We start from the raw sequence: 22,419 nt of genomic DNA, 5'->3' as shown, positions 1-22,419 counted from the left end.
CGCATTGCTTTACTAAAGGTGACTGACTTCCAGAGGATCCTAAATCACTTTAAAAAACAGTCACTTCGACTTCTCACCCCGTGAATTAGACAGAATTGGAGTGCTTGCTCACGAGCTGTATTTACTTAGCGATTAGCCCAGCGTTTCGATTTTAGGGCAAAAGCGAGCCAGACAGGGCGGCTTGAGGTAAGGATCAAAAAGGCCACCCATCCTTCGCCTGGGGACGCCTGCCTCCTTACCCTGTTAGTGTAACTGTTTTTCTGGATTGAATTGTAGTCTTTTTTTTTTTTTTTTAAAGCACTCCATATAGTCCATGCATTATTTGAAGTGTTCTTAGAGGAAGCGTGCCGCATCCCTCGGCCCCTGCGCGTCTGTCTGCGTCCGTCTGAAGCAGGTCCCTTTGGGCTCTCTTATCTGGGTCGCCAGGACGCGGGAGGGAGTGGGGGTGGGGGTGGGGGTCCCCTGCCCCTCCTGAGGTGCTGAGCGCCGGAATCCGCGCCCCGGAGGCAAAGCTCGAGCGCTGAGAACTCGCCTGCACCTCGCGCCGCCAGCCGCCTCCAAGCCGCGGAGTCGGGAAAGGAGGGAGGGGGTCGGAGGAGGGAAAGTGGGGCCAGGCGGGGGGTGCCTGGGAAGCCGGGCTGCGCTGACGTCACTGGGCGCGCGATTCGGGCTGGAGCGCTTTAAAAAACGAGCGTGCGAGCGGAGATGCTGCTCCACACCGAGCAGGCCGCCTGCAGCAGCAGCGCGCACGGCCCCCGCAGCGGCTGCAGCCAGGGCGCTCCCGAGGCCCGCGTGGCGGCAGGGGCACGGCCGGGCCCCGCAGCGCTTCTCCTCGGCGCCCCCTCCGGGGGCCAGGAGCGCTGCGCCCCGGGCTGTAGGCGCCCGCGGAGCCGCAGAAGCCCGCCGAGCTGCGCCTGGCGCGCCACCGTCCGCCGCAAGCCCGACGCTGCCCTCCCGCCGTGCCCCGCTCGCGGCCCCCTGCCCGGGCACCATGGACACCTCCTCGGTCGGCTTGCTCCTGGCCTTGCCCGTCCTGCTCCAGCTGGCGGCCGGGGGCGGCTCGCCGAGGCCGGGCGCGCTTCTGCGGGGGTGCCCCGCGCACTGTCAGTGCGAGCCGGACGGCAGGATGCTGCTCAGGGTGGACTGCTCCGACCTGGGGCTTTCGGAGCTGCCCTCCAACCTCAGTGTCTTCACCTCCTACCTGTAAGTGCGCCTCCACTCCGCTCTGGAAAGGGGGCAGAGGGAGGAAAGGAGGCGGGCCCTAGGCCAGGCTGGGGGCTCCTCGGCTCCCGCCTGCTCTGGAGGGGGCGGGCGAGTTTGCAAAGGGCGTCTTGGCCAGGCGTGTTTGGGCCCCTGGGAAATGCACGTGTCTCGGGGTAGCACGCCCGCACTTTCTGGGCCCGCAGAGAAGCGTCTTCAAGTGCAACCCGGGAAAGCGCTGGTGCGCTGCAGCTTTGCGGTCCAGCTCTAGGCAGGTCGCCGCGCGAATTCCTCCGACTGGAGGCATTTGCCTGCAGTGTGGGCATGTGTGCCCCTGAGCCTGGAACCCAAGGGCAGGCTGCCCAGTTGGTCCCTGCCCCAACCTCCCCTCCTTGTCCTGTCGCGTTCCACGAAGAGATGGGCTGTAAAAATTTCCCCAAAGGAGAACTCCAACTCGTCCAGCTCCAAAGGAATTTACTCTGCATCCCTTGCACAGTCGCGTGATGTAACCTTTTTCTTTTCTTTTCTTTTCTTTCTTTTTCTTTCTCTCCCACCCCCCCCCCTTTTTTAAATGAAGTGATTATAATGTGGCAACCACAAACCCGATAAGAGCTGCCAGAACGTTATCTTTACCTTTGGCTGCCCGAGCCGCCCTTTGAAGTGCCCGCGGCCACGGTGTAATCTTTAACCATCTCCTCCTCCGGGGGAGGAAAGGGAAGTGGGCTGAAGGCGGCGGGGCGGGTAAACAGCGGCGCAGACACCCAAGTGGAGACCTGAAGCTCTCTGTCATCCCTCGGGGATCCTCCCAGCCCGTCATCCCCCCCACCACAGACTCCAAACCCCAACTGCGGAGACGAGGCAGCGGCTCATTTCACAATCCGGTCTCTGGAAAATCCAGGCCCGGAGGGTAACAGGTGGTCGGGTGGACGTGGTGACCCAGGAGGAACCCGATTCTTGGGAACCAAGGCGACAACTCTCCATCGCCCTGTGGAGAATTTGGGGCTCGATTCCTTCGCGCAGAGAGACCAGGGGTCGGGACCACTCGGGAAAAGGGGCACTCGTGGCCACAAGGTTACACGTTTAGGTTTGAACTCGAGGCACTGAGCCCACCCCAAACCCTGGCAATCCCAGTTTCGGCTTCTCTGATGTACCTTGGCAGGAGCGAGTTGGGATGTTTGTGAACTCGGTCTTTCCTCTGTTTAGTTGTTTTCTGGAGGGAAGAAACATGAAGAGGCTTGCACAACGCTTTACACTAGATAGTGATTCTTTTTCTAGAGACAGAGTGAGGAAGAAAAAAAAAATTCCTTTTTACTTGCTTTGATTTTGCGTTGAAAGGGAGGGATTATCCTGCTAGATTTTCGTGTTAGTAGATGGCAGTCCCTTCCTCACCTACCATAAAACTATTTTGGCTGCTTTCCCTACCTGAGAAGTTTATAAAATTAACCTATTTCCCCACCAGGTTTCCCTTCAGTGGCACTTAATTGCATGGTGTAGTGATATTTTTACAGTGATGGAAATCTTCTCCCCTAAGTGATCATTCTCTAAGAATTCACATTTCCTCCACCTAAACAACTATCTGTACTACGAAATTGTCTGTACTATTCATCTCCAGTCTCTGAGTTTAACTGCTAAACTCAGTGTTTCAAGAATCACATATTCTCCTGTATCGTGAATTTCTGAGAGCGGTTGGCAGTTGCACTTAAGAGCCTAGAACTATTCTTCCCCATCACCCTGAAGAAACTGGCCATATACAAGGGAGTTGTGCAATCCCCCCAAACATTTACCTATTTAAATAATACACTTGTTAGAAAACTTGTTTAAGGATACAGAAAATAAATGTCACGACTTTTTTTCTCTCACTCATTTGTTAGACTTCTGTTACTAAAACTTGGCGTAAGATACTGCTTCAAATCATTTCCCACATACCTCAAATGCAGTTAACTGCATCCTCCATGTGCTGGGGAGATCTGACTGCCACTGTTCCCTATCTATCATTATGGATAACCCCTTGGAGTTAAGATACCATTAGGAAGTTAATTGTCAGCTTTTTCTCGTGCTATTTGATGACAGCCTGTATCCTGGCCTAAGGGGAAATGTTCTCATTGTCCTATAAAATATTAAACTCAGAGTGTCTGTGAAAAGTGTCACAGTGAAATGTCAAATACGTGCATCTAATGGTTAACATTTCAGGGAATACGAGTGCTAAATGTAGGAATCAGTCCTGAAGTAAATAACCAAACTGATGTTCTTCATGATGGGCAATTTCAGAATTGGTCTCCTTATAGAGTACAAAATGCCAGAGGCCATCGGATGCCCTGCCTTGGTGGGTTGAAGGGTTTGAGGTTGGGGGGTTTGTTTTGACAACCTCAGGAACTCTGTGCCGACATTAAGGGTAGATGGTGCCCTCTTTTGGTTACACCTAGAATTAAGTGACCATTTCTCCTTCACTTGTGCACTCACAACCTGAAAGAGAAATCTTTATTTACTCATATTCAAATAAATAAGCATGTGTTTTACTGGTTGTATTATTTTAAGAGATAACTTCTTTTTGCTCTTAAATGGGAACACGAAGTTACAGCCCCGCTCCACTGGGGCCCAGTGGTAATTAAGCTTTGATGAGAAAGTTGCAGTGTGCAAAGACTGATGTGGGTGAAAGACCAGACTACTATCTTTTATTGTTTGTAATAAGTTACCACCATTTCTTTGAGTGAAAACGTTATCTCTTAATCTTCCTCCTCTCCCCAGAAAAGAACAAGCATTTCATTTTCTTCAGATTGATGGTGGCAAGTTCCAGCTGTACACGTTTGGCAAATAGATTTGCCACAATCTGATAACTGGCTAGTCCAACTCGTAGGTAAAGAAAGTTTCTTCAATCTCTTCATAGAAGGTTAGAGCTGTTTATGTACAGCTTTAGAATCTTTCTTCCCCAGAAAAGCTAAGTCTTAAGCCAGTCCAAACATTAACTCTCTTTTCTTACTGAACTGCATTCTCCAGTGGATCTGTAATTGGACCACTGAACATGCGTGGTATAAACACTGGAAATTTTCAATCTTAATCTTTCTCTCTCTCTCTCTCTCTCTCTCTCTCTCTCTCTCTCTCTCTCTGTTTCTCTCTTCCAGTGATTATGGGCTCTGATTTTACAACAGGGGCTAATAAAGCTCACTCAGCAGAAAACAAGGAACACACCAAGGTTAAGACATAAAAGCAGACAATAATTATTTCCAACGTTTAGTACATCTCAACCTAGCAGTAGTGATGTGTCAGAAAGAAAGTAGTGCTAGCATCTAACCTTATTATAGGTAAGTTATTTTAATGCATCAAACGGGGACATTTTTGCTAAGAAGGTCTTAAAAGTAAGCTCCCTATACTACTTTGATGTATCTTTCATTCAGTTAGTTTGGCATCCAAATAGAAAACTAAGTCCTAATGAATACCTTAATATAGTAAATATACTTTTCTTTATTGATCTAGAACAGCCATTTTATTTTTAAATGAAAACTGAGTTTTCCCCTGCTATTGCTTAAAGACATGAACATTTCATCCACAGGCACATTTATGTCACGTAAACTAAAGGAACCAAGAGAAAGATTTTTTTTATGTAGTTTGGTTACTTTTCCATATGTAACTTTGTAACAAAATTTAATTTTACACATAACTGGTAAAACTGGTTTTCATTAAAAAAACAATCAAAAATCTCGTTCATAACTAATTAAGGATGCCCTGGTGTCATACATGTGTTCTAAGCATTTAAGATACGGTTTCAAAATTAAAGAAACTTTTCAGACTCTTCCTTGAAAATTATTTAATATATTTCTACTTCCCTTCAAGCAAAGAAAACTATTTTAAATGAAGGAAAATTTTGTACTTTAGAGATGATTACAAAAGTCTTAATTGTTACAACAGTCTTAAAATTTAGGTCAGTTGCAAAAGTCATAGTTTGCTCTACAACCTACTTGCAAAAATCGTTAAAAATATAATGATATCAGTGACTTTTCTGCGTTTTAATGAAGTTCTTTCTTTTTCTTCAGGACGCCCAGGTTTTCTTAGTAGTGTTTTTGTTATGGGGGCAATTATTGAAACTAATTGACTGAGTTAGTCTGAGTGATTTCTTTTTTAAGTAGTGGCTCTGATTCAAACAATTTTGTGGTGTAGATTTAGACTAAATATTTTACTGAATATGTTCAACATATGCATGGCAGAGTTTTTGTGACAATAATGAATTTTTACATATAGTAAGCATGATCCTCAATCAGATCTTCAATCTTTTTTCCCTTTACACATTTTCTTCAAAGTAAAGGCAGAGTTCTGATCTGCAGCGAAAGGTGGCAGTCACAAATGAGTTAGAAGATTGGAATAAAAAAATTACCTTTGTAATTAAATAAAACTATACTTTAATAATGAAACCATTCCCCCTTGGATGTGCTTTAAAAAGTTCAGAAACACAAAACGAGTCTATAATTTCTCAAAGTCAAGTTTTTAACTGAACTGTTTGTTTTTAATTTCCAAAACATGTAACTGTCAAAAGCATAGACATAATAACCAAGTAAACAATTAACTATCATAAAACTAAAGACGTTGCGGAATATTTATAGTTTTACAACTGATACCTAATATCTACTTACCTTAATAAAGCATTTTTTATATTTCTTCTATTGAATGTATACATTTAAGTCATTTTAGCTATAAATTTAAGTATGTTTCCAATTAAACCAAATCATATGCCATAATATAGAAATGAAAAACAGTAGTGAGTGCTGCACTGAGCAATTTTGTGAAGTAATTCTTTTGGTTTTGTTCAGTTATTTATATAAATTTAGAATAATGCTAAATGGCACATTTCCTTGTAAACACCCACAAGTGGATATTTCTGGTAAATTGAATTCTTCATGAGAAGGCAAATTGCTTCCTATGAGATTCAACCTCCTCACTCCTGGTGCAGTGTTTTCCTTTATACAGTCTCATTCTGTAGTAGAAAAATGAATCAGACTGGCGTTAGACCCACCACTGATATAGTACTTACCAAGCTGATAATTTAGTCCTATTGCTATTTTTGATGTATCTTAGGATTTCATTTGTTAAACTACCCATGAGTTCCAACCTACTACAACTCTTTTATTCCCAGATCTGTCAGCTTCAATATACAGTTTTATTCAGTCATTATAGACGCCAACTACATGCTCAGTTTCACCCATGGAACTCCTTAGCTATGGGAAAAGGAGACATTGCATAGGCTGTGTGGTGGAATTTTTTCATAAAAATTTTCATAATTCAAAATTAATTTGGTTCTCCATAGGTGACATGGTAGGAAGCAGGCTCATTCTTGAAATCTCTGGCATTTTCTCCCACTTCTTCAAGTTAATTTTTTTTTTTTACACTGATTGAACCCAGTGGAAATGCCTTATTTGAAAGTGGTAGGTAGAAGAACGTTGATCATTTGATTTCACAATATGGAATAATGTTATCTAGTAGTAATGCTAAAAGACGGTTAACAGGGTGTTCAAATTAGTAGGTTAACCTTTTTTTTCCTTTTTTTAATTAAAAAGTCTTTAATTTTAATTGAGATATAATTGATGTATAACATTAGTGTCAGGTGTACACATAAAGTTACAATATTTGTTTCGAAAATGATAGCCACGGTAAGTCTAGTTAACATCCATTAACCACACATTGGGTTAACTACTTTTAAAATGCTTCGTAAGCAGGAGTACTTCCTCATACCCTCATTCTCAGTGTTTAAATCTGGGATTGGAAAAGCTGGAATTTACTTTAAAAGTATGCAAAAGAACCAACCATTGTCCATGAAACCATCTTCCTTAAAATCAGATGGAATAATTCTCCGGGAGGTAATGATGGGCTGTCTTTCCTTCAGGGTTTATCTTCCTCACTAGACTGTGAGCTCCGCCAGGCTAGGAAATTTTCTACTTTATTTCCCAAGTGCCCACACCAGTGCCTGGCACTTAAGAGATGTTCAGTAAATACTTGTAATGTTGAATTGAATAGAATTGGCTGAACCAGCTGCTGAAATCCCAGTGGCTAAAAGAGCCCAGAGAAAGACAGATGAGAACTACTTGTCTGCAAGTAAGAGAACAACACAAGGCTACTGGTATCCCACAATTATGGCTCAGCCCCATTGGAAATACAATTAAATTGTATTTTGCTTAAATGATGCCATGAGTTGTTTAACAAACACACCAGAATTTACATGGCTAAATTACTTTATTATTGTAATGACACTAATTATAACAGCTGACGTTTATACTGTTCTTCCTGAGTGCCAGGCATTATGCTGCTACTTTACTCAATCCCACATCCCACAACAACCTTTTGACACAGGTACTATTATCATCCCTATCTTGGGGGGCCCGTTAGCTTATTGCAAGGCTATTTCCATTGCACAAAATGTTTGGGGGGGCCTCTTTGAAATTATCTTCAGGGCCAGTTTACCAGAAACACAAGAAAACCAGCCTTCTAATGTTTAGCTATGCCTCATAGTAATTGTAATTGGTGCTGAAATACTTCTTCTTAGGAACACAGTTTATGAAGCTCTAATACCACAAATATTTCTTCAAGGAATCCTGGGAAATGCAGTTTTTAGTTTTCAGTAAAATGAGAATAATATTATGTAGCTTAGGGCCAATCTTTTAAGTTTAGTAGATACCTTGTCATATATCCATTTTCTTACTACCACAAAAACTATTTCTCTTGTCTCCAAGTCGAAGATAAATTGTGGTAGTGCCCAAGTATTATAAAGAGTGATCAGCTGACTAATAATTTCCAAGTTAAAAATGAAACTTTTTTTTTCTATGACCAGATCTATGTGTCAAATAAAGTAGCTGAATTCTTTGGAACTATTTGTCAACTCAGAGAGACATGAACTTTCTTAATAGGCCAATTTTATTTAAGTTTGTATTTACCTTTAAAACTGATGAGATAAAATGAATTGACACATCATTTATTTGATTCAGAATGTAGAATTGTTTCAACGTTTTATCTACTTATCGATCACTCTGTAAGCTCTGCACAGTTTAACAATTAAGCCAGTGATACAGACTTCTGTGTAAATAAGAAATCTGGATAAGTCAGAGAAAAGTCCCTTCCTTCAAACAAAGAACTTTTCCTGAACTATCCATTTAGTTTCTTCAGTCCTTCAGTTCATATGCTGCTGTAAACCTGTGTTAATCATTTATTGTATTACAAAGTCAAACATGAAATATCAATAGCCGACCAATTAATTATAAAGCATATTCAATGTAAAGAACACCTCCTCAAGGAAGAACTGATGTTTAGAAAATTTAGGTTACATTGGGATATAATCTCTAAAAGCTCTTACAACAGTACACTCAACTGTAGTTTTCTGTGAACATTAATAATTTAAAATTATAGCAGATACAAACTATTCAATACCATATGTAAAATAGATAAACAACAAGGTCCTACTGTATAGCACAGGGAATTATATTCAGTATCTTGTAATAAACCATAATGGAAAAGAATATGAAAAGGAATATATATGTAAAAAAATTATTCAGCAATCCCTAACATTCAAGTGTCTCATTTTTAACATATGCACATTTTTTCCATGTTCATTTTGCCCTTGTTGGCTTCAGAAGGAGTTTGATTTCATCTCCTAACGAAGACTGTGATGGTCTAGGGGAAAGAAAGCCATTTCTCATGCACACACTAACACGCACACAGCAACACACCAATAAGAAACAGTTTCCTTTGTGCCACTTGCTCGGTGGAAAAGATACATAACATTGACATGGCATGGCAGTGGAGAGCCGACCCTTTTAAGGGGAGACACTGAGGAACTGGCTGTGAAGGCACCTTCAGTTAGCTTCAGAAGCTGAAATGCAGAAGACAATTGTTCTGGCAATGGGAGCCCAACTCCAGCTGGGAACGCGTGCACCGAGCTGACCTTCCTCGTCAGCCTGCCAGCTGAGATTAAGCTTTCCTCAAGTGGTCCCTTGTTAGCCCAGCCTTTTCCCCAGTGTTGCTCATCTTTCACAACTGGAAGCCAAGTGTTTCAAACTGTTACTCAATTTGGCAGCCAAATTCCTTTATTTCCTCCTTCCACCTCCTTTTCTGCCCCTCTCTCTGTCTCTGTCTCTCTGTCTGTCTGTCTGTCTCTCTCTCTCTCTCTCTCACACACACACACACACACACACAGTGATGACTAACCTTACATGCACGCCTTCCTTTCCAAAGTCCACACTAAGAAGAAAATCTAAGAATTTTTATGTTTCGCTAAAAAACTAGTAAACACTCTTGTGCTCCTTTTTCTCTTGAAACCTTGATTAAGTAGAACAGGGACCTCTACAAAAGATGTCTCTTTGCAGAAATAACCTTCCTTTGATCAAAAAAGCCACAAAAGTGTAATTCTCGGGAAAGTAGAAAACCACACATGATCTCAAGTGGAAAAAATATAAAGAATTTGCTGAATTTTTAACCTTAGCATGTAACAAAGATATTATTTTAAAGTTGGTTGGTTAATGTGGTCTGTGTTAGAACTTTCATTGTGTCGTGTTTGGGTTTACCCAATGTTATTTTAATGAGCTTATTGGTTCGACACACAAAAGACCACATGGCGCTTGAAGTTTTTAGGTTATAAATTTTCTTGTGAGGCACTTATTTGAAGGAACTCTGTTACATAATCAATTGGTCTTTAAATCTATCAGCACAAAAATAACCTTTCACTTTTTGTATACATATACGGTGAAGATTATTTGATTATAAAAATTTCCATGGAAGGAGCTATATTCCTTAATCATCTATTATGTGTATATATTAAGATGTTCACAATAAACATTTATTTCACAATGTTTGTTGAATGAATCTACAGAATGAGATTGGAGTCTTCTAGTAAAGACTGAAATAAGAAATCTTCCTCTTTATTTTCTCTTCATACTTCTTGTCCTGAAGGGACCCTTAGCAGACCTGCTTGCATTTAGCCATAGATGTACTCTACAATTAGTACTGTTGTCTGCCCGATAGAGTAAAGCCTAGAAAAATATGGCAAGAGAGATGGAAAGGGTGTGTGGAAATCTGCCACCCAAGAAATAGCACAGGCAGAACAGAGAGACAGTGAGACCTCCGCTAGGCGTTCAGCCCCGGTTGGTACATTTCTCCTGAGTCTCTCCTTCTCCTTCTCCATCCCTCTCTTCCAGAGAGTATCAGAGTAGGACTGGAAGGATGTTATTTTCCTTTTCTCAGACACTCTACCCACCAGGGCTTCAATCTACAAAATGAAGGGAAGTTTAGAAAGAAGAGTCTTGGGGATTAAAGTTATCAACTCTTAAACGCACTGAAATCGGGGTCTTTGATTTTAACTTGGGGAATCCACCATCCCTGTGGTAGGAGACCTGAACTCACTGAAGCCCCCATCCCCCAGCAGCTGTTATTCTCCGGGGCTCAGTGCAGCGGAGTACAGGAGGAAGTTCAAGATCTTTTTTCATTGAGTCTTCAAGCTCGGGTAGCAAAAGGAAATCCTAGTTAAACCAGATTCTCCCAGGGTGTAAGCCTATCTCATTTGAAGATCTCAGAAGTTTTAGCAGCATGATTAACTGAGAGCAAGGATCCACCTTCCAACTTACAGCTGTTGGCTTGAGCATAAAGTCCACTGCCCCAGGGTCTTGTAATCGTGAGAAGTGTTAGGTGGATATGGTCTGGTCCTGAATGACTATTACAGAGTAATTTGAAGCCCCCTTTGCCTTAGCTGTAGAAACTCCTCAGAACATAGTTAATTGTATAATGGGAAAAGAAAGGCTAATTTTGGTAGATTTTTGTTAATTACAGTAAAACCAAGTCAGAGCTCACACTAATAGCTAACTATATTTAGAGTAAGCTCTACTGTAAAGAACTAAAAGGATAATCTTTTATCCACAAATTACCAGAATGACTAAGCTGTATACCTAAGGTCACATTACACAGTGCAAAACTGAAATTTAATCATGATTGCTAGAGCATTACCCTAATTGTGCAAATAAGCGGAATTAAAATCACTTAGATGGGTTGCAGAGGTTTTTGATGAGTTAAAAGCTATGTCTACCCATAGGCTTTAGAATAGAAAAGACCTTGGAGATGACCTAATCCAACACCTTCATTTTCACAGATGATGAAATTCATGCTTATAAGAGGTAAACAACATACCCAAAAATCACATAACTAGCAAGGATGGAATTGGAACCCAAGTCTCCCAAAATCCCCGGTTGAATGCTCCTTCTTTCCACCTTTTCGCTCCAATGCCAGATACTCAAGTGAATTCTAAAACTCCCAGTTACTTTTCTAGATGTTACCAAGTATCCTGTTGCTTATGCATATTATACGTTCATATCTAGGTATGTGCCTGAATCTCAACCTGATAAGATTTTGGCCCACTGTAGATACAGATAAAGTGTCTCTGTATCACCTAAAACATCCGTAAGGCAGAAAGAAGCAATCAGATTTCGTTTGAGGAATAAATAATTAACTTCCCAAATTTCAGTTCATAGTCTTTAAACATGTCTTTACTGTAATTTAAATTTCACTTGGGACTTTAATTTGACCAAATTCAGGTAGTCTTCTTGTCTCTTGTGTCTGTTCCCTTTCTCCCGTAGCACTGAAATTGCATTAATTCTGGCTCTCCTCCCTTTTTGCCTGGATAACTATGGCAGTCTCCTATCTTGGTTTGCATAGACCCCCCCAAGACACACACACTCCCTGCCACCCCACGAGTTTGTCCAAGATGAAATTCTGCTCACGTCTCCCGTACATTCAGTCCTTCAGTGGTTTCCTGTGGCTTTCACGGTAGAGTTTAACTCCTTAGTTTAACCCACAAAATCAACTTGTCTTGACTCATCCCTCACTCGCAAACCCTGTTGCCAATCCCCCCTCCCCAACCCCCCACGTTCTCTCCTCTCCAGCCATATCAAACCACATCCTGCAGTTTCCATGTCTCAGGCCTCCCCAGGTGTTCACATGTGTTGGTCTCTGCTTGGAATGCCTTTCTTCTTTTTCATCTTTCCAACTTCTGTGAGTCTTTCCATACTCAGTTCAAACATCACCTCCTCCAGAAAGCTTTCTGTGACCCACCATTTTCGAAACCCGTCTGATGCTCCCACATCATCCTGAGCCCAGACTGTCCCAGCACTCACCACCTGTGATCACCATACTTGATCTGCTTGTCTGTTTTCACTACTGGACTCTATACTCCCCTTGAACTGTAGATTTTCTTGGACCAAAGAAGAAAGGAGTCTCACTGGATTAGAACACAAAATCCCTAGGTACCAATCATGGTTTTCATTTTCTCTACTTTATGATGCTTTGCTATCTTGGGGCCTTGCTTACCCAGGAGGGACTGCCTCGCCCAGGGCTATCCCTGGAGATAGCAACGACTCCCCTGCAAGTGCGCCTTTCATGTGCAAACCAAGCAACCCAAAGCCCACAACCCCAACCTCCTTCTTTATCGGGCTCTTGCGGGACTCTTACACCCTAGGTCAATATTTCCTGCCCTAATCACCCCAGGGCCAGGTACCAGATAACTCGGGGCAACACCTACACCCCGAGCCTGATGACCTTATTCAAACTAGCCAATTCTAAGTCTGCTTGTCCTGCCCATTCCTTCCCACGGAAACCACAGTAAAGGCTCTTGCCCCCGCTTTCTTCCCTCTCCTTCTTCTACCCACCATGTGGTCCTGCATAGCTGGATGTGCCCCCCTGTTCTTGGTAACTGTGAATGACAAACCATCTTTTCACTAGCAGTCATCTTGTGCTCTATAGGCAATCCTCTACCTGAATAACTTTAACACCTACATCTTCAAACACCCTTTGCCCCTGCATGCCTGTGCCTGGGCAACTTCAAAAGCCTTTATGGCCGGGGCACACTTAAGGGACAGTCAACACCATTTTCCCTCTCTAGGGGACACTCCCTGTTCCCCTAAACTCTACGTAAGACTCGGGCCTAAGATACAAGGTGCCACCAAATGTATAACAGAGAGTGAGATAAGCTGATTGAATCTCCGGTATAATCTTATAATGTGGTGACCAAGAGGCCCTTTCTTCTGAACTTGGCAGACTGCATTGTTTGTAAACTCCCAAAACAGAAAAAAAAAAAAAAATCAAAAAGTGCTTTTTAACAGTTTTACCCCTAATTTCTCATTTGAGTCTCATAAAATAGTTATGAGTACCCCTACTTCAGAAATGAGAACATCTTTTGACAAAGCTCACATGTCTTGAATAACCTTAGCAGGTTACTCCGCATCTTAGTTTCCTCATCAGTAAAATGGCAATAATAATGACATTTACCTCACTGGATTGTTGTGAAGATTGGTAAGACAACGTATGTAAAGAACTTTGCATAGTACCTCATATGTGGAGCATGCATGAAATGTTAAATGTTAGTGGTTTTGTCCGCCATGGGTTACAGTTGTTATAACACTCAACCCATTTTTTTCAAATACACAGTGTTGCCTCTTGTTGTTGTCCCCCCAAAATAGTTAAATCAATTGCCCTAAAATTTTACAAGTGTAAATGCAATTTTCATTAAACAAGATTTTTTAATGTTAAAAATGAGAGGAGGGGCTTCCCTCGTGGCGCAGTGGTTGAGAGTCCGCCTGCCGATGCAGGGGACGCAGGTTCGTGCCCCGGTCCGGGAAGATCCCACATGCCACAGAGCGGCTGGGCCCGTGAGCCATGGCCGCTGAGTCTGCTCATCCGGAGCCTGTGCTCTGCAACGGGAGAGGCCACAACAGTGAGAGGCCCGCGTACCGGGAAAAAAAAAAAAAAAAAGTGGTATTTTTTAATATTAACAACTGAAAAAAATAATTATACTCTAAGGAAAAAAACTGATTTAAGAAATAGGCTTATGTCTATCTGAAAATACATTCAAAAGAGTTGAACTTTCATGAGGAATTTCAGTAGCTGTTTTCAGTAAATAAGCAGTTGGTTCTATGCAATTACAGGAAGGATGTTTGCATTCAGTGATGACAATGAGGCTAAAATTACTTCCTGGGGAATCATAGATACCAGTGACTTGAATCTGGGAGCCGGGTCGGGATTCAAAGTTAAATAGGAGGTCAGAGTACCACTCAGCTTATATTTAAGCACGAGGCCTCTGGAATTAGGTCCAGTGGACCCCCAGCAGAGAGGGGAGATGCATGGGTGGTTATTGGACTGGACAGTCTTTTAACTCTGCTGGATAAGCCCATGTCACCATCTCTACAGATTCTCGGCACCCCTCTGCAGAAGAAGCAAGCTGCTTTACCCATGACCAACAAAATCAAGAGAGCAGGTCTGAAAAGGACAAGGGAAATCTCCCCCATAGGAACACTTTTCTCTCTTACTAAATGTGAAAAGATGATTCTGGAATTCTCAAGTGCCTACTGAATTACTAAAGTAGGAAGCTGATCTATTTTGCAGCCCTGAAGCCAGAATTAAAGAAACTTTCAGACAGACATTATGTGTTATCCAGCAGCACAGATTGGAGAAATGGGATCTGTCAGCCTGGCTTTAGAAAGCAGTCCAAATAGTCACTAAACCAAGGGGGATCGAAGGCAGCAAAAGTTGACCAACTTCAAATGAAGAGTGAGAAGGGTCTGTCTCTCAGGCAAAGCAAAGTTCTTTAGGTGGAAGGGGAGTAAGAGGAAAGTGACTGTCCCGAGGAGACTGTGACATATAAGGAAGGGATTTCAAAAGTGTCAAGAGAGACTCAAAGGTGAGGTGAACTGAAGGATCAAAAGAAGAGTGAGGGGGGCTTCCCTGGTGGCGCAGTGGTTGGGAGTCCGCCTGCCGATGCAGGGGACACGGGTTCGTGCCCCGGTCCGGGAGGATCCCACATGCCGCGGAGCGGCTGGGCCCGTGAGCCATGGCCACTGAGCCTGCACGTCCGGAGCCTGTGCTCCGCAACGGAAGAGGCCACGGCAGTGAGAGTGAGGCTAGAGGACAAGCTGTCAAGTGTGGCACAGACCCTGGCTACTGTCTCTGCTGTGGGGTTGGCTCACCCAAAGGATAAAGTTCAGTCCTTCAGAGATCTACACACACACACACACGGGCACATCTCTGCATTTACACAATGGAAACTCCTTTTGGAAACAACCTCAAAATCCTGAAATACATGTATCTACTCTATCTACAAGGCCACTGGCACACTGCTAAGAGCTGGGAAATCATTGCTATTATGGTGCAGCAAAACCAAAGAAAACCAAAACATGCAGAGGAGCAGTGCTCTAGATTAGAGTCTAGATCCACGGTTCTCAAGCTTGTCGGCATCTCAGCTCCATTTGAGTAATGTGAACCATCTCCAGGCCCAGATCACACACCAAACCAACTAAATCAGAACCTCTGGGGGAAGAAGCTAGGCATCAGAATGATTTTTCACTCTCCAAGGTAAATGCAATGTGCAGTCAAGTTTTGAGAACCCCTGAACTAGGTCTAGCTACCCCACTGATATCAGCCGTAGACCCTCTGTAAGATGCAGAGCCTCCCTGCCTCAATTTCACATCTGTAAAGTAAGAGAGGTGCGCACATGCTCTGAGATAGCTCCTAAATCTATCGTTCTATGAATTCATCAGCTTGACATGTGTGGGTATTGTCCTAGGGCAGGTGTGGCAGGAAGAAAATGGGAGGTTTCCACACACCCACAGTCAAACCCATTTTGTGCAGCAATTCTGGGAGCATTGTTTACCCTCCTGCAGTGAGCGTTACTTAAAATGACTTTATTTGTTTTACAGTTTAGAGGGCCTCTGTAGGTAGCCTCAGGAGCCCATTCATTTCATTAACATTAAATCAACAAGCAGACCTTCTTTCTGCCTCTCTCAAGCAGGATTAATGGATTTTGGCATGATTTGTGCATCTAGCAGCAAAACCTCGTGCTGAGAAAGCTAGCAGGCTTGACTAATTCCCAGCAGTGCTAACTTCATAAACTTACTTTAAGCTTTTAACTTTGACTGAAGATTAAAGGTAATGACTTCACGCTGTTACATTTGAATGCATGATACTCAAGGTGCATTAAAGAAACTATACAAAATGACAAACTATTTGCTAAATTAACATTATATATGTTTGCATGTGTGTGTATATGTATAAATATATGGTTTATATGCTTATGAAAATACTCAATTTTGTGATGTAAAAAATGGATCCTCTAAAACACTGAGATTCACCTAATAAATAATCATTACACTAAATATGGTATTGGCAGATGCATATGTAAAGTGTAAGCATGAGAACCTATAGTCTGAATATTGTAAATATGCTAATAGGAGGCCCAGTGTTGTGTGAAGCTGTAACATCATGGACTGTTGAATATGAATAATTTTCTAAGAAGCAAAATGATTCTACTCTCTGAGACCAGTTAACACATATAAAGAATCCCCCATATGACCATGCTAACCCTTTTTTCTTCCAGACAGTCTTAAATTAAATTCAAAATTCAGAGAAGTCTGCATGAAGAAGAGAGAGAAAAGGGAAAAATACAATATTTCCAGCCCATCTGACAAGACTACATAAAAAGCTTTTGATCAAAGGGTCTTAAGTACACTTTACTGGTGTGACAAACAACATTTTTATCCCTTTATTAGATTTATTTTCTTCTGAAAACTGCAGTGACCAGGGTATGGTTTGTGAAAGAAAGCTGGCAGGGTTGTGTTCTTTGATTCCTAATTAACACCTTCAGTCTCAAAAGAGAACCAACAGAAATACCATAAAATGTTGCAGCTGCATTGTGATTCCGCTTGGTTGGTTTGCTAAAAGTCGGCTGGGCATTGGCAGCTGCAATAAAGAGAAAGCTCAATGGATGTTTTGTATTGTGCCCACTGAAGTGAAAGAAGGCAACCATTTTAATTTTCAAATGGGCAGCTGCAGAGGGAGGTTTAAATGGAGCTAAATACAAGATTTACTGTTAATTTATAGTAAATAAACAAAGAAAATAAAACCTAACTTTCAAGTTTTTACGGTCACATAGAAATTTTAGTGAGAAATTATGAAGGACAATTAATTTGGGAGCCTTTTAGCTACTGATTGGAGGAATTTGGCAGCAAGGAATCACATTCATTATTAAAATCAAAATAGGCTTTTGGAAAGAGCTGAGTAAGCCAAAGCTTTAGAAATTGACATTTCCACTTTGAGAGGTAAAGGTCTATCTTTCCTGTCCTTGGTAATATAACTCCCTCATCCCACTTTATTGAAACCCTAAAATTCATTCAGATCAGAATTGAGTAAGATTCCCTACACACACAGCCCCACCTCACTTTTTTTAAGAGCATGGAGTTGAATTTTGCCTTGAGTAGGGGAATAAAGAAGGCATTTAACTCTGGTCAGATAAATCTCACTCACATTCAAAAATGCAATTAAGGAAATATGTAAATCTAGATGTTTCATCAAATGCTAGCTAAGGGGTGACTAGTTCTTTTCGAACACAATGACTGAACTAAAGAACTTTAGTGTGTGTGTAAGAACCATTGTCCAAGCTGCAGTCCCTGTTGGAAACAGAGTCCGGCCTGGCCGTGGGAAATACCTACATATTTGACACAGGCCTTATTTCTGAGAGAAAGGGGATGGGAGAGAAAGTATGGCGATTTTACTGTTGCATTCTAATCAGCCATGATCTGCCTAATTTGCTTTGATCAGGAAGATAAACTAATTTTTCTATGGGCTGGATAAAAGTAATTAGCAAGCCAAAGCTTTCATGTTATTTCAAAAGAGCTAAAGTAAAGAGGATCAGAAATTGTAATAGTGGGAGTTAAATACATCTTTTCGGCTCATCTGAGAGCATTGTTAGTTCAAAATAGAATACTGACACAGAAGAGGAGCTCCATCCAGCTAAAGATAGTTTCCTGGGCTGCCCAGCCATTGTAAATCCTTGGACCTACAATGCTATGTAACTAAATAGAATTACAAAGGGTGATTTATAATTGGTATCTGTCATATAGCCCTGTCCTTTTGTGGGGAGACCTTTACCTTCATGTGAAAAGGTATGATTATTGCCTCGTCCTAAAAACACTGTTTTTCCAAAAGCTCTGCATTTAAGTTGTTTAAGTGGTTGGAGTAGTTGGATACGTTTTTTTGAATCCTAAAGCACTACTCCTCTAAAGCACACAGGCACAGCCAGCTTGGGATTCTACAATCTTAGATATACTAGAGTGAGATCTGAGATCAAACTGAAAAAGCTAATCAGGAACCTGACTCCCCAGATGCTTAAATTTCACAGGCTGGTTCACCGGTTTTTGTGCCAGCTACCAACTTCACTAATGCCACATCCTCCTCTCCTGTTTTTTTTCTAAACACCCAAACACATGTAGTTATTAGATGAGAAGGCAAGATTTTGAAATATAGGATTTTGTTTCTTTAAAAAATCCACTATTTAGTGTACCTTTTTTTCTTGTTGATATGACCTTTGCATTACTTCCTTTTCCAAGCTGTTGTACTAGATATGGTATCTGTAACCCTACTGTAAACTTAATTGCTTTTTTGACTACTAATCTCCTTTGCTAGGGTTCTTAGTTACCAAAGTGTGCATTTCATGTCAGACTCATTGTGTCTTATAAAATAAGTAGATCTTTTAAAAGGATCTCTCCATGAGGTTGGAGCTCACCAAGTTTCAAAGTTATATAGAAACTATTGTTGCAGAATACGGTAATTCCAAAGGAAACTAGAAAATAAGAGTGCTATTCTACCTTGTTTTTAAAATTACTCAAAATCATTTGATTTACTTTTTCTCATATCTTCCCCTTAGTTTGGACAACTACAGTCAACAAACATTTTAACTCTTAAAAGTTCTTAGTAATAGAAGTGGTTAAAAATGCAAATAAGTCTGTTTTCACTTTGTGGCTAAGTATCACAAGGTCTAGAAAAGGTGCCAACTATAAGGACCAAGAAGCCAATCTATGGCTGTGGAGGAGATCTTTTTTTTTTTTTTTTTTTTTGCGGTACACGGGCCACTCAATGTTGTGGCCTCTCCCATTGTGGAGCACAGGCTCCGGATGCGCAGGCTCAGCGGCCATGGCTCACGGGCCCAGCCGCTCCGTGGCATGTGGGATCTTCCCGGACCGGGGCACGAACCCGTGTCCCCTGCATCGGCAGGCGGACTCTCAACCACTGAGCCACCAGGGAAGCCCAGGAGGAGATCTTAATAGTGTTCAGCTTCATGTTCTCCACATCCATTCATCCATTCACAAAATGTATGTTCATCGATTGCCTATTTTGTGCTAGATGATGAGTACTGCAGTGCCCAAGATGGACACAATCCCTGCCTTTGCAGAGGAAACAGACATTAAGAAAAGGCTTCTTTAAATGTATATTATTAAGATTATGAAATAGCTCTGATGGAGAATGCGAGTGCACGAAAAGAGAACCTGCCAGTCTTGGTGGTCAGGGAAGATTTCCATTAGGAAGTGACATTTAATCTGAGACTTGGAGGATGAGTTGGAGTTGGCCAGAAGAAAGAGAGGGAAAGACCATTCTAGACAGACTTTCCTGTTTAAGTCTGAGCACTGGCTGAGTTCTTCTCTCTGCCTTCTGCAACTGTAACATAAAGTATGATACCAAGGACCAGTAAGTACCTTGTACTTCGGGAGGTCTTCACACAGTCACTCCTAGGGAATAGGATCCTCCTATGAGATCTGACCTATCATTACTAGGAACCCTCTCCTAGGAATATATTACAAAGAGCTGTATGGCAAGGGGCTCTATAGTTGTCCTCTGGTTTCATAAGTATACTTCCTGCTTTACTAGCATTTGGTTTACTGGACATACAAATTCATTTTCAGTCCTGCTGAAACACAATTATGAACTCATTTATTTGCACCCCTAATAATAACCTGAAGAGAGGAGGTGGTAACATGTTGAATGTTACCATATATGTGTTGTATGCAGGTGGTAACCTGTATGTTTTTCCTGGATTCAATGGGAAGCCAAGAAGTAGAAGGCAAGATTTGCCCTCTGTCCTTCTCTCATTTGCAGCAAACTCTTCCAATTTTTGTTCACAAGGGGTCAGACCTAAACGTGCACATTTATTCATTCTTTCAATTATTCATCTAACATTTACTGGGCACTTACTGTCAGGCAGTTCTAGACCAAGCCTAAGAAACAGAGATGAATTAGGGAGCAGCCTCTGCTCACTGGAGTTTACAATTTGCTTGAGGAAGACAGACAAGTAAACCAAAGCAGTAGAGTAGTTAAGAGCCTCATTCTGGGGTCAGAGGCTCTTTGTTGGAATCCTGGCACTGCCGCGTATGACCTTGAGCAAATCATTCAACTCCTGCGGCTTCAGTTTCCTCATCTGTGAAACAGAACATTTCTCCTAGGGTTGTTCATGAGGGTTATTATTGGCAGAGCACTTAGAACAGTGCCCGGCAGGTAGTAAATACAAGGTAAGTTTAGTTATCAATAAATATTACAGAAGTCAGTATAAAGTCCCATGGAAACATAGAGAGGGAAACCACTCATTCCACCAGGAATTGAAAATACTTCACAGAGAGGGTTATGTTTGCCCTGCCCTTAAAGGATGGGGAGGATTTTACCACATGGATGGGGCATGTTCTTCAGAATGTGGGAACCCCATCAGCAGAGGCACAGGAGTGGGAAAGCACACGGAAGGAAATTTTCCGGTTTGCTGGACGTGAGGCAATAGCAACTGGGATTGAGAAGAGCTTTGAAGAGAGAGAGAGTACAGAAAGTATCTGAGTGGCCCCAAGAAGTCGCAAGAAGAGACTGCGTTTAGCATAGAGAAACTTGGTAATGTACAGTTCTAATCATGACTGATGCCTGCCAAATAAAGCCTTGGGTCTACACATGACTGGGCCCTCCACAGGAGACCAACCCTCTAAGGCCTGGGGTTGTAATCTTGCCCTACAATTGATTAATCATATGACTGAGGGCTACCCTTTACCCTTTCTGATCTGTGTGTCATCTGCTAAATGAGAGAATCCATCCAGTGTCCATTTTAGTGCAAATATTACCCTGGATTAACTTTATGTATAGCCTGGAATGCTTGACTTGCAAATTAATGCCCCCATCCATGCACAGGCATTGCAAGTCCACAGACCCGTGGAAAAGTAGAAGTGAAATAAGACTGGGGGCTTTCTCCACACCAGCTTCTCTTCTCAGGAGTCATCCTCCTCGCTTACATAGTGGCTTTCATTCCAAGCTGCCTTGGACTCCACTTCCATTTCCAACTGTAAAAGAAGGTTAATTTTCTTCCTTCTCCACATCTTTTCCCACCCGCTGAAATAAGAATAGAGGAATGAATGATTTCTGGATGGCGTTCTCAACTCTGCTGTATCTTGAAACTCAATCCCACCCACTTCTGAGCCCATTGTTGCCTCTGCTGAAAACAGGATGATGACAGATCTGCCCCAGGAACTGCTCCTTATCAATTCTCCTTTGGGGGCTGTAATCTCAACTCATGCAGCTTTTCTGGCCGTGAGCACTGCAGCTGGAATCCACAGTCTAGCTTTATCTAGACCTCCAGGCTTCTGGGGACCTATGAGTCCTCTGACCCCACCTCCCTCTCCCTCATGTCTCAGAAGGGACATGTCCTCTTTTCCAAAGCTACCCCCAACTTGGATTTCCCTCTTATCTCCTGGGACCCATGGGTTATTTATTGAGCAGACATTTATTGAGAGTGTGCCATGCAAGGTGCTTTGGGAGGACACAAAGATAAAGACAATTACAGGTCATTTTCTTCTGGAAGCTTGAGATCGAAAAGGTTGGTCTTATTCCATACTATATTAAATTTGGTAACCTGGCATGCTACCCCATAGGATTTCTACTTAAAGGTAGTTATTATGATGGCATCCTCTATTGCTCCCTCTATAGGCTATTTATCATGTTCCCCACGGCCTAGCACAGTGCCTGGCACCTATACGTGTTATATAAATATTTTCTATGGGTGGAATGAGGGGTTCCTCCCTCTGTTCTGCTATTTCCTCAAATTATTTTCCCTTCTTTCTGCTTCCTCTCACTGCCAGAATTCTTGAATGAGGAGGCTATATTCACTGCCACCATTTCATTACCACCCACTCACCCTTTCATTCCTTTTGAACTCAGCCTGCCACCCCCGCCATTCAACTGAAATCACCCTCTTAGACACCACCACGTACCTCCTACTGCCAGATCCAAATGGTCTTTTCTCAGTCCTCCGTCTTTCCAACCACTCTGCTGGAGTGGACTCTGCCAACCATCCCCTGCTCCCTCCCTCAGCGGGGTAAGTCCTCCACAGTTCCAGCCTCTGAACGCACACACATT

The 22,419-nt window shown here is 42.3% G+C and overlaps 1 protein-coding gene across 3 annotated transcripts in view; it reads left to right on the top strand.

The window, feature by feature from the left end:
* Window positions 1–991: 991 nt before the first annotated feature.
* The window catches only part of LGR5 (leucine rich repeat containing G protein-coupled receptor 5), a gene marked incomplete at both ends in the record, with an annotated part of 121,099 nt that continues 99,671 nt past the window's right edge, over window positions 992–22,419 (top strand). For all 3 annotated transcript variants that reach the window (XM_081248850.1, XM_081248849.1, XM_081248848.1), the window contains one exon: window positions 992–1,203. In XM_081248850.1, the coding sequence (XP_081104976.1) occupies window positions 992–1,203 (212 nt within the window). The remainder of the gene's footprint in view (window positions 1,204–22,419) is intronic.

Source organism: Mesoplodon bidens (assembly GCF_964165515.1).
Source record: "Mesoplodon bidens genome assembly, chromosome: 11".
Lineage (NCBI taxonomy): Eukaryota > Metazoa > Chordata > Mammalia > Artiodactyla > Ziphiidae > Mesoplodon > Mesoplodon bidens.
Note: the sequence above shows the minus strand (reverse complement) of the source record. Positions and strands in the feature narration are given on the sequence as shown.